Raw genomic sequence first — 17,781 nt, forward strand, 5'->3', positions numbered from 1 at the left:
CTGTTCACGAGGATTGTCCTGTGGTTGACAGCACGATAACTATGTTCAGAGAAAGGAAAACAAATCTGACAAATGTACTTGACGCTTAATGGCTCCTAGAGTAAGCCTATTACTAGAAAGAGAAAAGGAGATGCAGCACATGCCCAAGGCATTGTCTCTTGCAAATTAAGAACTCTATTATTTAGTGTTTATTGAATAGCTTATGTAATTATAAAATATGATTCTATGATTATAAAAATACTCTTAACAAAACCTTTATCTTTAGTCTCGCAATAATTTTGCATCACATGACTTTTCTATTGATAAGTATTTATAAATAGAAATGATAAAATAATAATGCTGGCAGTAAGCAATTCTCAAAATACTTAATATTTCAAGCTGGTGTAAAATATAATGAGGATTTCATTAATAAATGTGGTTGTATGCCCATTACGCTATCATAACATGTTTTAATAACACAATTATCTGCAATACCAAACTGCAGTTGATCAGAAACTGATATTAGAAGTTTCTAATTGATTTCCGTTATATTTCTCTTTTGCAGATGAACTAGTTGCAGCATTCAACTTCTACATGAAATGAAATTTTTACTTAAAGCCAATTGAATTTTTTATTGCTTACTAAGAACACAGACCAATCTACCAGACAGTAGAAATTACCCTCTGAAAAAAGTACCAATTTTCCATATGTTTAAGTTTAGGTAGTTTAAGAAAAATATCACTGTATGCCGCACCAATCTTGTGTGGAATAAAGGATGACTTAAAACACATTGTAATCTAATATATATGGCATATATGCATTTTTTTACATTATTAACTTCTATTCTTTTTCAACACAAAATGTATACTTCTTCAATTCTCCTATGCTGACGATACATTCTATAAAGTACTCAGAGGTTACAAGTTTACAAAATAGTTGCTGTCTGGTAAAATTCTTGACCCTAGTATGGATTAAAACTACAAAAAGTAACTTGATTTACTTGCTTTATACCCATTCCCTTTATTCCTTAAGATGAAACAACGTAACAACTGAAGTCTCCTCAGACTAAAACTCTATGTCTCATAGGAAAATGAGACAAAGACAAAGGTGTCCTTAAAAATAATACAGGAGGATAATTCATTCTATAGTGTTAGCTACTCATAGCTACATGACATCACTACCAAGGAACGTTAGATTACCTGACTTATCTGTACATTAAAATAAATCCATCCTGTGTGATAAATTTGACCTTAATTCTGAGACATATCTCTGAATATACGGGGATAAATTACAAAACTGATTTAATATTATTATTTTTGCCCAATATATATGAAGATAGACATGGAGATTTTATCTTAAAACATATTAATGAAAAGTAGTTTAATTTTTAATACTAATTGTCATCCAGTTAAAGAAAAAACATGGTGCAGGTAAAATCAGAAGTTCACCTTAGTGAAAAAGACTGCTACAAGATTATGTTAGAGTTACACTTTAAGAAGATTCTGTTTAAGGCAGTTCTCAAATAATCGGTATGGCAAGGTGCACCAGACCTAACCTATTCTAACAAGTCAAGTGCAGTAAGATGAACTTTTAGAGAGAACTGTTTTAACCTGATTCACTAGGCAGAAACATTTGTGACTGAATAAAACACAAAACCTGTACCACAGGAAATGCCACAGATGCTTCTTTTCTTTCTCACATTCATATAATATTAAAAGTGCATCCAAAGGTGTTAACAGAATTACTCTGAATTGTCAATTAAATATTAAATCTGACTGTACGATCCTACACAGTCCTCTGTCTTTCCAAGGCGTCTGCAACAATACAACCCGCAGTAAGTAAGAATTCACAAGACTGGGTATTAAGAGATGTATTACAATTTTTCATTTTAATCTGTCTTCACTTTAAATGTCAGTACAGCTATTATGATTTTAAATATTATAAAGTAATAAATGAAACCAAAGATATATGAAAATATCTATTTACTGAATAAATGCAAGGTCCTAAACTCCTACAACTGAATGCCTGTAGGCAAGTGCTCATGCATAATTCTTATGTTTCAGTGAGCTTACCTACAGGCCTAAGTGGCCCCTATAAAGCTAATCACAATTTACAGGCTCCTAGAAATACACTGTATAATGCATTATATGCACATGAAAACTCAATTCCTCAATTACATTTTCATCTAGATCTCAGAGCAAAGTGTTAAACAAAAAATTTCCCCTATGCAACCTAATACCTGCCAAATATTGCAAATCTCCCAAAGAGAGTAACTAGAGAGGAAGAAGAAAAAAAGAAAAAAGGGCACTAAATGAAACACTGGGCAAAGGGGAAAACGTACTGAGAATAAAATATTGCATAAGATTAAAAATTAAAATTAAAGTAAGCTACTGCACTGTAAGAAAGAAGTAAACTATAAAAAGATATAGCAAAGAGCTATGAGAAACTCCTGAGGAAAGACATATGCAAAACACTACGCACAGCATATAAAATTAAGCAGTGTAAAAAGATTTAAATCAACAAGTTCAGTTTTGATGAAAACATCTCAGGAGAAAATGCAAACGTTTCTGAGCTAGAATATATAAGCAAAATTCTCAAATATGCATCAAACCATATTTTTCTGAGAGGAATCATAATGCACAAAAATTCAAATTGTGTGTGTAATAACAGAAAAATTAACATTAGCAAAACTTCACGATTACACAACCCCCTAGATAAGTCTGTTATTACCTACACGAATGTCTATGTTGCGATAAAATTTCTGTTTAGAGATCTTGGATCTCTCTTTGTAGGAGGGATCTATTTTATTAAAGAGGTTGTGGAACATCCGTCATTTCAGCCTTCTCTCTGAATAATAATATTCCATAATTTGCTTTCTGTGATGATTATTTTTCCTATTATATCATCCAGTTTTCCCAGAAATATTAGTAAGTGAATGTTGTTTAAACATGACTACATTCAAAAAGCAACAAAATTCATACAAAAATACCACAATATACATTTAGTTGTTTTTCTTATAACAAGTCTTATCAACAGCTGTTGAAGGTTTCGGTATATTCATATTTTGTCAACGTTACAATAATTTCTCGGAGAGTGATAATCAGCTGTATGAATGTGTATGTCATCAAGCTATGTAATATAACAAGAAATAATGTAAGTTTACAGACATATCAAATTGCTTTTTTTCCTCTGTGGAACATCCAAAGAATGATATTAACGCCTTCTTGGAGAAATCTGCCTCCTCAACCTAGCCAAGATGCTAATGTCTCTCTAAATTTGCTTTTAAAAGAGAATAGAAATATAAACCAGAGAAAAAATAATCCATAAAGACAAGTTTAATAACTGATGACGGACAGAAAAACAAAGCTGTATACCATTTGAAGATCTGACAAGCAGAAGACGAGCATACTTTGCTTAGCCAGAAATATCAAAGGCAAAGCGAATAGCCTTTACCTGACAGCATGGGAACCCTGGAATTCTTTGCATCTGATAAATCAGGGAAAACATTTCTGCAAAAACCTTTTTTTTTTTTTTTTTTTTAATATAGTTTAACATTTTAGAATATAAGCACCAAATGAGATTAAACAAGGCTATAATTAAGACACACTATTCAAGAACTGTAACACATGAATTAGGAGTATCCTCTAATGAACTTTGGTATTTTTAAAATTTGAAAGAGGATGTAGTGCACCGTATTTGATTAACTCTTGAACTATGAAGTTCTGGATAGAGGACAACTGCATTCAAATATCAAAATATAGACTTAAGTTCTTTGAAGGATCCTATTATCATGAGGAATCACCAGAAGACTAGATTTATTTTCTTGCAAATACAAACAACAGACTGTCCATAACTTTCCAATTATAGCAACAATTTTTTAAAGGGGAAAAAAAATCCAGCTAACGCTACCTTCAGTAGCATGCTTCCCTTCTCAAAAGTAGAAATTATTCTTTCTTGATCTAGAAGAGAATTCTGGCTTTGACTGTTTTTGCTACCAAAAATCAGTAAAATATAAGAATAAAAATAACAGCAATTTCTTTTGGAATTCTGCATTCAGGCAGCAAGTCAGTAGCAAGCGACCAAGTCCTAGTTGCAATTTCAAAAGCTCCCCAACAAGCTCTCACAAACAGGCTGCCAATCTGAACAACAACTAGTCACATCTTCAGAGCAATTGTGTATATTGAAAAGCCAACACTAAGGCACGTTCCTGAAATTTTTCAAGAACAATTTAGATTTGTGTTTAATTGTAAGAATAGAAAAAAAAAGAACTTTTATTTTTACAGTATTTACATTCAATTGCAGATTTTGATTTTTAAAAACTCTGCATTTCGGACATGTTTGATTTGAAAGAAGTAAAAATTGAGGCTACATCTAAAAATCTGATATGATCTTTATCATTCTTTTCCTAGTAAATAAAAAAAAAAGATATATTACTAATGTACCTTTGTACTAACACAGCTAGTGCCTTGTGCCCCATATTCATAATAACTGTGCTGTTGTTATTTACAGAAACTACTAGCAGTGGTTTAACCCTTCATATGAAGCAAACTGAAGATCATCTGCATTTGGCTTTTCAGTACTCACAATAAAATCTAGAACATCTACTAAACAGCAAAACACAGAAATCAAAACAGTGTTACAAAGACTGCAATAAAAACTGTGGCCCGATCTATCATTTGAAGACAAATTTTCTCCATGTAAACTTTCTTCACTGAGAAAACTACCCTTTTGTTTCAAGAATCTCTTTCCCAGTTACCACAAATGTATGATTACCACAGTTCTACTTACAGACATTCAGATGATAAATATAAAAAAAAGTTAGTGCTCTTTTTGAATAATAATTAGAACATGTATGTATTTACATTTCATGAATATAAACAGCAATGTAGACATAATTTACTCTAGAGAAAGTTCTCAAATTGCTGCATTTGATCAATATATCTTCCTTAACACAATAATCACGTCTTTCCCATGACACTCTGAAAACAGGTATCTAACCTTAAATTCTATGTACAACAGAACGATAATTTCATAAGCTGTATGTGCTGTGCCTATTGGATATGCTGATAAATAACTGAACTCTAATTAAGGGTTATAATTCCTTTGGTTTTGTTTCCAGCTACTTTTTTTGATAAAAGAGGTAACAGATGTGCTAAAAAAAAACCAAAACAAACAAGCACCAAACAATTTCTGGCTAAAGAATTCATATTGCTAGAAATGTATAAACCATATTGCTGTACCATACTGCATATTAAATAGAGTTTAATTTTGTTTGGGGTAGAAACAAGGAAGAAAAACGAAGACTGAAGAGTATGAAAATTATAAAGCACTTAATTTTTTGTGAAAGTATTTTAAATACGTATTAGTTTATATATTTTTGGTAAGAAACAAAAGCAGAATTCATGGTTACCATAGTTACACATACTCTTTGTTGTGTTTCAATGCCACATGATCTGATTCAAAGTAATACACATCAGGCTCTTCCTCATCATCCTCTGCAGTGTGGATGTTGGCACTCTCTTTGGCAGATGGTACATATCCAGCAACAAGCCTAGCCTCAGAAAGTGGCTTTCTTAGTCCATCACTCCCATGATCTCCCGTATTACAATTTCTCTCTTTTTCATTCTGTTTAATTTCTTCAGACTTTTTGGGAGATCCATTGATATTATTAATACCTACAGGTACATTCTTTTCAGTGGGACTAAGATTATTTTCCTCAACCTGTCCGTTTTCTCTACAAGGAGAGTTATTTTTAGTAGGGCTACTTCTGGCAGGGGCAGCCCTTCGTGGTGAAGTTCTCAATGTATATCTGTGTTCCTGAAGTTCCGACATAGATGTCATTTGAGCTGAAACACAGTCCAGCACTGAAGAATGTGGTTCAGGTTCACCTGAGATTGATGCACTGTCATGATGAGCATTCGGGTTGCTATTGGTGTTTTCAGCACACTGTTCCTTAGAGGCACTACTATCTCCTACAACATCTACCTCCTCCTCCGAATCCCTTAACAAAGATGACTGGATTTCAGAAAAGGACCGGGTAGCTGGCTCATCTGCCTGATTAGCATGCTCCTCAGGCAAGCAGTCATTTATTATTTTGTGGTCCTCTAACTTTACCTGTTCTTGAGAGTTTGTGCAAGGCACATAATGGTCTACAACACTGTCCTCCTTGCTGCTATTAAGCAGCAACGAAGAATGGGCAAATGAGTTTCCATTTTCTGCTACTGTTTTGTCCTTGGGCATACAGGAACCAGCACTGGTTTGCTTAGTGTTCCCATCAAGCTGACAGTCATCACAGTTAAGCGAATTTGAGTCTCTCTCACCAACTCCATTGACAGTCTGATAACCTGCAATCTCGTCAACTATTGCAGAATTATTAAATCCTTCTGCACAGACATTCACCTTTTTAACTTCCCTTTTGTCACAATCATCCAATATAAGACATCGACAAGCTCGCTTAGTCCCTGTGGAGACTGCATCATTGTCCGACACTAAGCTTTTATGCTCCAATGATTCCTTCTCTGTTTTAGTAGGCAAGTCTTCTTCTGAACTGTTGGGTGCCTCTGAACGCAGACAGCGCTTAATTCTTTTCAAAACTGGTGAAACAGGTTCTGCTTGTTTTTTTTCACAATTTTCCACAGTTTGTTTATCAACATTATCTTTTTCTGAAGTAGACAGCCCTCTCTTTCTAGGGCTCACCCATGATTCCCGAGCACTCTGTTGTTTCAAATCAGTAGTTCTTCCACCGTTACTTCCCTTCTGAGTTTGCACAGACTCTGGCCTCTTCTTTGGCGACCTTGACCGTATTTGAGGATGGGGTGAAACTTCCTCTGGATGAGCAATACTACGGTTTCTTAATGTTCTACCACAAAAGTTTTCATCCAAACCATTTAAACCCACTGTAGATCTTGTAACACGAGTAGATCGAGAAGCAGCCATACTATGGCAAGTCCCTAAAGTATGTTCATCATGATCCACTCATTGGGAAACCTTCAAAAAATGTAAACAAGAGAGTCAGGAAAAATATTTTAAAAACACCTACAGACATAGCAGATCTGCATATATTGTCACAAATGCACCTAATGTAAAGCTGAATATGCCTATGCAATGTATTAATACCACTTCTTTCTGCGGTATTTCCTTAGGGCATTAAAAAAGTTTTCCACATAAGCTACAAAGTAGCTGACTTGGTATTTGCGGTTATACTGGCTTTAGTACTTGTGTGTCAATGCTGTCCAGATTTGTGCCTTACGTAAGGCTGGAATGTTCCAGTTAGGCTCCAGTTACTAAAATACACTATTTTTATGTATTGTATATATGATATAATGTACTGGTATTATTATTTAAGTTTGTCTGGTCAAACGAGAAGTATCAAATCACATTCTTAATATCCCACAGTTTCCAGTTACATGGTTTCACATACTAAGAAGGAAACCATTACAATTGTATTTGCTTGCTCACCTGTTGGTTAAAACAAAAACAAATCACTCATAAATAACAAAACAAAATTGCAATTCTAATTTAACAGGGTATTAAAAAAAATCACATCAGTAAAAAATAGTTACAGTCATTAATAGTAAAAATGAAGTAAACCAAAATGCCTGAATCAGAATCATAAAATCATTCAAGTTGGAAAGGACTTTGGGAGACAATCTAGTCCAACTTCCTGCTCAAATGAACATCAAGACTAAATTCAGATTTAGTTACACAGGACAGTGTCCAGCTGGGTCTTGAAAATCTCCAAGTACAGATATTCTGCAACTTCTCTGGGCAACCTGTTCCAGTGTTTAATTGTCCTTATAGTGAAAATATTGTTTCTTAGACCCAGGTGGGACCTCCCCTATTTTTGCATCATTTGCATCAACAAAAAGCCTGGCTCCATCTTCTCAGTAATCTCCTCTGAGGTACTAGAAGGCTGTTTCCCAAACCTTCTCCATTTTTAAACTTTTCACACAGCTGGTGAGATGAACCATCACCTACATTAGCTTTAAGTAAGTTCAGACTCAAATCTAAGTTTAAAACATCTAGTTTGAGAGTGTCTGTATTTCAGTTTTCAGGGTGAAATGCAGGAGTACTCGACTTGCCCAATCTCAAAATAACACTTTTAATAGAAATCAGTTCAGTCTTATCCTTCTATTCATTTCATCTTTAAAAATTCGATGTGTCAAACTGCGTATCACCACAAACTTGTCATAATATCCATGATAATGAATAGATTCACATTTGTACATAATGGCATACCTTCCCTTTTCTATCTACCCAAATTCCAGATTATACAAACCTGTTCAATTGACATATGATGTGAAGACTTAAAATTTTAAATACAGAATCAAACCTTTTACATGTTATTTAGAAAGACTGAAAATGACAAATGGAGGAAAATTGTTGCAATAGATGTTTTTCATTTTCAGCAAAGGAGAGAGAAAAAAAAAAAAAAAGAGCATAAATTCTCACAAATCTACTATTTAGGTGTCAGATGGTCCTAGAGCAGAAAAGAGAGAACAGGACAAGACCAGTACACCTCTTAAGCAATACAATTCTGTTTCACAATTAACAGTAATTACTATAGTCTATTTAGGTATTCATAATGCAAGTAGTATTTCTTAATGAAAGTAATGTATCCTAAAAATATTGCTTAATATAGCTCTAGATACAACTGTATAAGACAGTACTCATTTTGTGTAATGAAGAAAACGCAATTACAAAGTGGAAGTTTCAAATGTGCTCAGGCAGCTGCTGCTCCTTTAACAACTGTGTTGTAGTTCCAACCCTCCTGCTTGTTAGCTATTCCCACTGCCTTACATGAATGCCCGGAAAGGTGCACTGTTTGTATTCCTGGAGATACAGGTAAAGAACTGCTATTGTACTAACTTCCATTCTGTCCATTTAAAAGTAACGACACATGACAAAGTGTGAGATGCCCAATGAACTCTGTCTTAAGAGAAAATATAAGTAACACGACAAACAGCACATGGGCAAAACGTCAGTAGTTGAGCTGAAGAGAGGAAAAAAAACCATGTAACTATGTGTTGCCTATAATGGTTGTTTATATCTATTTTCCACATGGATAAACTTGCTTGCATATCTTTCAGGTTGAACCCAAACATGAAAAACAGGGTCATTTAGATATTCCACTGCACCTAGGTTGTTCTAATTAAGGTGAACACACATTAAGGATGAGTAACTGACATTTCAAATGATACCAATAAAATAAATTAAACCAAATTCCAATGTACACTTTGGTGAGTAATTACTGCTGAACTCGACAGACATCAGAAATAATACAAAAGACAGAAATCTTTACTGATTTGCTGGTATGTTACTTTCTAAAGAAATACACCTTACACAACAAGTTAAAAAGTTATTATTGACTTAGTACAAAATGTAAAAAACTTACCATTGCAAAACTAGAAGAAATATAAACTTCTGACATTTCATACAGCAGACTCACACTGCGCCACTGGAATAATATCAATCACCATCACTGATATCCATGATGTAATACAAATGCCTTTTTACTAGTTTATGCCATCAGATTAACAAGATTTTGAAAACTGTTGAGAAAAAGACAAAGGCATCAATAAAACATTTAAATTATTTCATTAAAAATTAAGAAGAATGCAACAGGACATATAAAGAGCAACAGCTTTTTTAGGAAGCAATTATCAATTTTACAAGTGTCCTACATAAGGAAGAGTATGCTGTAAAGTAATTAATAATGTGAAATGCTAATTTAGATTTCAAATGTAAAATATCTTTCTTGGTTATTTTAAGTGATTCACTGTATCACACTAAAGATTTGCAAGCAAATGAATTCACAACAGTCATGTGTTAGGGTGTTCAAACCTCAGAAGATATTTGAAGAGACACAAGAAAACAAGTAGTGAAAGATATTACTACAACTAATGAATTATGAAATGCATTCTCAAATATATTTTATAATTAGATACACAGTGAAAAACAATTATTTCTGCTATTTAATTTTAATCAACTGAGCAGAACTCAAAACTTATATTGGCTCCAAATCCCTGAATAACCTTCATCTGCACAACAGTAGTGAAATGCTTTCCAGAGTTCACATTAAACCTGTTCTTCGCCCAAGCAAAACAATGTATACTACCTTGTTTATAGTGGAAGCGAACCAATTTTGATACTGAAAGACAGAAATAAATCTAAGGATCCAAAAGCCACACAATGCTTTCAGTTGTCTCCAGAGTTTGGGCATCAGTGCCAATGCCCAACAGCTATTACTTGAAAAATCATACTAGGAATTGCATTTAATTTAAGAACATCTAGTACTATGGAGGCACCATAAATCACTATAGAATAGTGATTACTGAACGTTTCTCCATATTCTCTTGACTTCATAAAAGTGAACTTATTTTCATATTGACAATTCAGAAACTTCATGATGCGAAACACAAGCCGACAGGTTTCTCCACATTCTTCTTTCTACACAGTTATTATATTTAGACTATATATGTCCAAAGCCTTTGGAAATTGTCATCTTTACTTTCAACCTACTTATGATTTCATACTGGTAAGAGCAAAAAACGAATTCCCCATTAAGTTGACAACTCAAAATATAAACTGAGCCACATAAGAGGAGAAGAGATTAATTATGTCTAGTTACAGTGAAATTCAATAATGAAAGATATTTCTACAATGATGTGACATGAAGTATCATAAATTCTATTATATGGATAACTAAATCATATTAAATTTCAATTATTCAGTGGAATTTCTTAATTTAACAAACAGCAGAGAACGGTCATAAGAAAAGACAAATGAAGAATGGAAAAACAAGAAGGCAAGGAAAAACACTTGAAAATGCAAGAGATAAATGACTAAAGGAATGAGCAGAAAGGAACAGTTGCTACTTAGCTGCACCAGGAATGGAACCAGAAACGGTGAGATATGAACTCCATAAAGAGCTCCAATATCAAGGGACTTCAGCCTATGTCCCCCTGCCCCCTCGCCATCAAGTTTCTTCTGTTTTTAATATTCTGGTACACTCTCAGTTACTTAAACCTATATTGTTGCCTTTCCTATAGATCTCTTAACTGACAGGAAAGATACACATGTAGATACCAAAAGTAAAGAGAGATTTTGACAGATTTTTTGCAAAAACCAAACAACATACCCCAACAAAAATCCCATAGCTCAGTAACTTTGGTAAAACACAAAATACAGAAAAAAGCCTGAAAAAAATATAACACTAAGTCAATCAGAAGGAGGTCTAATCTCAATTTTTTAAATTATTTTACCAGTCCATAAGTAAAGAAAATTCATATAAGTTGTTTCAGGAATGGCTGAAATAGTAATGTCAGTCTTTCCTCAGATTTGTACATTTTATCTCCCCTAATTTTCTTTCCCCTAAAACAACCCTATTTTACTCACAGCAGGAAAGACACAACCCCTGCTGTGCCTAGTCGCCTTTGGGGAGAGCAAGAGCATTTTAGAAACACCAAAAAGAATGTGTAAATATTATAAGAAGAAAAGCCAAGGTGCGGAAAAAAGTTTTACCTAGTCAGGATTTTTTTTTTTAGTAACAGTTTCTGGGGCGGGGGGGGAGGGAATTCGAAAACTTTAATCAGGATACACTGAAATGACTGCACCTTAATTACTGCTTAAAAACTAGAAAAAAAAAACATTCACAAGAGCTTACTAAGTGAACAATTAAATAACTTCTCCCAGAAGTTTCCTTGGAAAAATTATCTTGAAAAGAAACTATTATTTCTTTACATTTCATAAGCAATCAGAATTACTTTTTTCACGTAGAACAACCACATCTTCCATGGCAGAGAAATTCAATGGAAGAGTAATTTAATGTTTTGCATACCACTCATTTTAGAAGGTATTTAGGAGTTGGAATAAAGAGTGCAAGGGAAACTAAATATGCTTTTAGGTCTAAGCCATTTTTCAGGGAACCACATAAAAATTTAGGAAAGAATATTGCAATAAAGACTCAAAGTCTAAAGAGAAAGAATCAGCTAAGAAACAACACGGTCTGGTTTGCAAAGCCCACTAAAAATGAGGCAGTTACAGGTGAAAGTAGAATGTAATGCAGACAGAGACAAAGCTTTGAAGTAAGAAAGGGACTCTGAATTTGTCTCTTGTGGGGAAGGACCTGTGTAAGAAGACAGCAACCGAGTGTTGATGCTGAAACCTTATAGGGAATGGTCATACGTTAATCAGTGTGGAACTTCTACAGAGTGAGACTGAAGTTCAACTGCTTACAGAAATTGTCGATACACCTTACACAAAATCAAGAATTTGATGATAGCATAGGATGGAGTTTCAGGGTATGCATTTTAGCATTTGAGAACCCTTAAAGTGTTACATAGCTTTAGGCGGACTCTACTGATAGACACCATAGTCATATAATTATGCTAGAATTTTTATTTAACTTAAGCAGAAGCCTATTTAGCAAAGCTAGTGAATGTTGAACTGTGTGTGTGAAAACCTCCAGCAACAGAGGAAACAAATTTACATAGAGATGGAAACTAACAGTTAAAGACAGCAGAATGAAGAAACTCCTTCCTAAATATGCAGAATAACCAATTTCTTCACTAGGTTAAGACAGTACTGGATCTGGGAAACAAGTCAGTTGTTTAAAGGAACCCCAAGAATTAAGAAACATGTACATAGTTAAAAGTACATTCAATGTGGCTGTAAGCTGGAAAAGAAAAAAGATCAAGATATGAACATACTGGGTGTATCAGCATGCAGGACCTGAAAGCAGCAAAGCAATGAAAGCCTCTACTGTAATTGTGTGGTGGTGCTTTTTATATATATGGTACTTATGATGGATATATTAACATTACATACAACATTAAACAAACAAACAAAAAAAATCATGTATTTGGGGGGGAGAGGAGAAGAGACTCTTGCAACAGGAAAAAGTCTCCAATAGTTATTTGATGTCACTATTTTATGGAAATGGACAATAGCTACAGCCTTCCACAACAATTCAACCCTAGAAAAGAGAATAGTTTGTTCATCTCATCTAGAATATAACAAATCATCATCTTATATGAAGAGAAATAATCTGTTCTCTTCCTGTTCTTCTGAGTCTCATCTAATAACCTGTTTCCATTCATGCTCAATAATACAATAATACTGCATGGTGATAAAGATCAAAAGTTTTTCCAGTGTTCAGATATTGCAACTGAGGATACCTGATAGCAGTAGCACCCTCTAGTCCCATACTGCAGTAAATCCCCAAATCACTTCAAAAACAGTATCTGTTATTGGTGTAGTTACCATTTACAAGAGCAAATGTGACACACATATAATTGCCCTCTCCTGTTTCATTTTCTTTCTGCTCTAGATCTGTGGGACCTTGCCTGCCTCTGGCTGAAAGGAATATTGCAGAACGTTTTATTTCAGTCAGTGAGACTCTTTGATCATACCTACTTCTGTCATCAGAACTTGGGAGTCCTTAACGTATATTCCTTTTTTAAAAAATTTTATTTTCTTAATTTAAAAATCTGTGTCAGATTTTACATTATCTTTTTCAAATTGTAACACTTCAGAAGAAACATCACGTTTACACACATCTTTCTAACACCAAAAAGCAGAACATTTTCTGGGAAAGAAAATAAATTGAAACAAATCTGTATCAATGACAATAATATGGTGTGATTTCAAAGTATAAGACTGTGATTTCAAAGTATAAGACATAATTTAGCTAGTTTGAGACAATGGACACTCAATTATTCTCTATCTCATCCCAAACTATTTCTTTAATTATTAAATCCTGCTTCCATTGACCTAATGATTTTCTAGACTGCTATTACAATGCACTTAATATAACCCTATTAAATAACTGTGAGTTTTACATAAGAATATAGCAAAGCCTGCCATATTTCTGAACCTAGAAATGTTTCTTTCACAAACTCTCAGAAACCACTCTGAGCCACTGGCCACTACTTACATTTTAGGAAACAACAGTCCACTGGAACTAACCTGCTACTGGTCTATCTCAGTGCAGCTACGAAACTGATGGCCAAAATTGATTTTTCTCAAGACTCTTTCTAAATTCCACTTCTCCCAAGGATCTGTAAGAGTTGACAAAACCTGAGTTTGACCTGACACTCTATCTGTAATTCAGTCTTCTACATTAAAGAAAAAGCATAACATTTATCATTAATCTCTTGTTTGTCATTACCTTCTGTTACAAGCACATCATAAATTTTTAACCAATTACTGCATGCATACACTAAGCATCCACGCACACAATCTTTATGTTAACAGAACCCTGTATATGCTTCATGCTATGGCCCTTGGCAGGGTGGGGGGTGAAATTACATCTTCTAGTTTTCTTTTTTCCACAGAGAATTACACCAAAGGTATCTTGAATAAGGTTTTGTGTTCTTAATGCCTGGAGACATCCTGATCATTACACCATTATCTTTATTCTTATCAGCTATACACTCCAGACCACGTTATTTCAGTGACACAGGAGAAAAACTATTAGATTTTCTACATTTTAAGCATGCATAGTACTGCTTAAGTGTGTATCTCAAAACAAAAGAATATTTATTAGTTTAAGTCATCTATGAATAAAACTGGTGTATCTCTGTGGTATAAACCAGCAATTCTTAAATTCTCTGCAGAGCAGTAGTATGTTATTTAAAACAGTACATTTTTTTAAATGGAAAGTTTATTGTATAAAATGAAGACTCCAGAAGCTACTTATGTAAACAGAATCTAATCCCTTACAGAAGTATTTGCCCAAGACAAAAAATTAGCATCTTTGAACAGAAGAGAACCTGCACAGACATCAGAGTATCAGGACTTTGGTTTATCTCCACATATAAAGCTTCCTGGAGAAGCTGGCTGCTCACGGCTTGGATGGGTGCACTCTGCACTGGGTTAAAAACTGGCTGGACGGCCGAGCCCAGAGAGTGGCGGTGAATGGAGTCAAATCCAGTTGGCGGCCGGTCACGAGTGGTGTTCCCCAGGGCTCAGTACTGGGGCCAGTCCTGTTCAATATCTTCACTGATGATCTGGATGAGGGGATCGAGTGCACCCTCAGTAAGTTTGCAGATGACATCAGGTTGGGTGGAAGTGTCGATCTGCTGGAGGGTAGGAAGGCCCTGCAGAGGGACCTGGACAGGCTGGATCATTGGGCCGGGGCCAACTGCATGAGATTCAACAAGGCTCAGTGCCAGGTCCTGCACTTGGGTCACAACAACCCCATGCAACGCTACAGGCTAAGGGAGGAGTGGCTGGAGAGCTGTCTGGCGGAAAAGGACCTGGGGGTGTTGGTTGACAGCCGCCTGAACATGAGCCAGCAGTGTGCTCAGGTGGCCAAGAGGGCCAACGGCATCCTGGCTTGTATCAGGAATAGTGTGGCCAGCAGGACCAGGGAGGTGATAGTGCCCCTGTACTCGGCACTGGTGAGGCCGCACCTCGAGTACTGTGTTCAGTTTTGGGCCCCTCACTACAAGAAGGACATCGAGGTGCTGGAGCGTGTCCAGAGGAGGGCAACGAAGTTGGTGAAGGGTCTGGAGCACAAGTCGTATGAGGAGCAGCTGAGGGAGCTGGGGTTGTTTAGCCTGGAGAAGAGGAGGCTGAGGGGAGACCTTATTGCTCTCTCCAACTACCTGAAAGGAGGCTGTAGCGAGGTGGGGGTCGGTCTCTTCTCCCTAGTAAGAAGTGATAGAACGAGACGAAACGGCCTCAAGCTGCGCCAGGGGAGGTTTAGGTTGGATATTAGGAAAAACTTCTTCACCGAAAGGGTGGTCAAGCATTGGAACCGGCTGCCCAGGGAAGTGGTTGAGTCCCCATCCCTGGAGGTATTTAAAGAACGGATAGATACGGTGCTTGAGGACATGGTATAGATGGACTTGACAGTGATAGGTTGACGGTTGGACTCGATGATCTTAAGGGTCCTTTCCAACCTTGACGATTCTATGATTCTATGATTCTATAAAGCATATCGCTTCCTAGTAAAGTGGTATTACTAAATTAGGGATGAATTCCATTTAACAAATTATACTCACCAGTCTGTCACATCTAGAGTATGCCAGCATCTCTTCCCACACATACTGAGCTTAGCATAACTACACTAGCAAGACATTAGTTTTCTGGAGAAGGCACTATATTTTTCTGATTTTAAATTACATCAAAATAAGCAATACTTTCAAATTATAAAAACAACCCCCACCAAAAGACATTACAAAGATCTTACTTGAAATAATATATAACAATAAGCAGCTTAAAGGTATAATGAAAGTTTAAATGCAACAAAAGTAAAAATAAATAAACGTTACGAGGCTCCATGGTCTGGAATTACTGAGATTTCAGCCATCTCTGATACAGTAAGATTATATTACATATGGTCAAAATATAAGTAGTCCCGTTCTGACAAACTGTATTTGCTTTATCATATATAAGGATAGCAAGATGAAATAAAGAAAATAAAGAAAAAAGAAAAATTTAGAATAGTAGGAAAAAATTATCAACATTTTTTAAAAGTTGTACCACTCAAAACTAGCAGGGACATGCTTTACCAAAAAACTAAAACTGCCAAAGAACCGGAATGGATAGTTCAATATGCTCATTTGCTTCCTTAAAATATATGGGTTCACCAGGTCAGACAAACCGATTCTTACATAAGAGGGGAAAAAAAAAAAATCTTTAGAAAGAATCTTCTTATGGAAAAAAACTGTTTCTAGTTCTTTCTGGGGGGAAAAAAAAAGTAATGGAAGAGTAAGCGAGTATACTGAATCTGGTACTTAAATAATAGGATGTGTGAAAATAAACAAAAGCTTAACCTCCTCCTCTCCATCACTGCCTTACATTGACCCCTCTTTCCCTAAAACTACAAAATAAAGAAAAAGGTCAAACCAGCCAGTTACATGACAATGACTAGCAATGCACATCTGTTCCTTTGTATCCCTTCCAGTCAGCAGCAGGTTATCAAAACAGCTGACTGCACTGATATTGCTCACTCTTGTGGGCCATTTACATGAAGAAATTCACTGGGGGGATGGGTACAATAGAGGCATACCTTTTCCAGCCAAACATTCCAAGATAAGGTTGCAAAGTTACTTCATATAAAACTAAATATGAATTACACAAGTGTAACTGTACAGCAGAACTCTAGAAAAGTAAACACTCTATCAAATTTCTTCTCCTTACAAACCCTAAACTGCTGTCAGTTTGTTATATCTTGGCCAAATTAGTTTGCGCTGAAATCATACATTGAAGCATCTGCCTCAGACTGATATTCCCACCCTGCTGCCTCTCCCCTCAATTCTCAGTCAAAATAATTACTCATTTCTCTGCACAAATACAGATTTTTTTAAAACCCTCTTACTGCTTAAGACACATCTGACTTTTTCTTCAAGAAGTTCTTCTACCTCCATGTTTTGAAGTAAGAAATTGGCATAGAGAACCATTTGCCTGAGAACAAAAATCCTGGTGGAGCTGTGATGAAGGCAGGCTAAGGGGAGTGCCAAACATGAATGGATAGGTGAGGAGAGCACACTAGCAAAATGAGTGGATGCTGACTGGAGAAACAGACAGACTGGAAATCCTGAAGAACTGCTAGAAGACAGAAAGATCACAACTGTGAAAGTGTGAAACTGGAACTGGGAATAACTGGAAGAAGCAGACAGGCAGACCTGACAGAATCTGGGATCTTACCTAGTCACAACTAATCTATACACATCACCGCAGCACCCATCCCAATTATCTGTCAGAAATACTGGTGACAACTCTGTCAACACAAATATTTGTGGAACTATACTACGAAACGAATCTACAAATAGGTCTGAGATTAAAATATCA

At 35.6% G+C, this 17,781-nt stretch overlaps 1 protein-coding gene across 8 annotated transcripts in view; it reads right to left on the minus strand.

The window, feature by feature from the left end:
* Positions 1-17,781, minus strand: part of ZZZ3 (zinc finger ZZ-type containing 3) — a 63,808-nt gene that overhangs the window by 26,217 nt on the left and 19,810 nt on the right. For 6 of the 8 annotated variants that reach the window (XR_015698671.1, XM_087730917.1, XM_087730921.1 and 3 more), the window contains exons 2-3: positions 9,374-9,530; positions 5,405-6,966 (exon numbers count right to left, since the gene is read on the minus strand). Coding sequence is in view for 7 of the 8 variants with exons in the window: in XM_087730917.1 (XP_087587043.1) it covers positions 5,405-6,915 (1,511 nt within the window). In the remaining variant the exon portion in view is untranslated. Of the gene's footprint in view, positions 1-5,404; positions 6,967-9,373; positions 9,531-13,915; positions 14,040-14,753; positions 15,153-17,781 lie in introns of those variants that run through there. The other 2 variants (XM_087730919.1, XM_087730918.1) reach the window with 2 other exon arrangements.

This window comes from Nipponia nippon, unplaced genomic scaffold (genome assembly GCF_047370975.1).
Source record: "Nipponia nippon isolate SJK-2023a ecotype South Korea unplaced genomic scaffold, ASM4737097v1 scaffold_5, whole genome shotgun sequence".
Lineage (NCBI taxonomy): Eukaryota > Metazoa > Chordata > Aves > Pelecaniformes > Threskiornithidae > Nipponia > Nipponia nippon.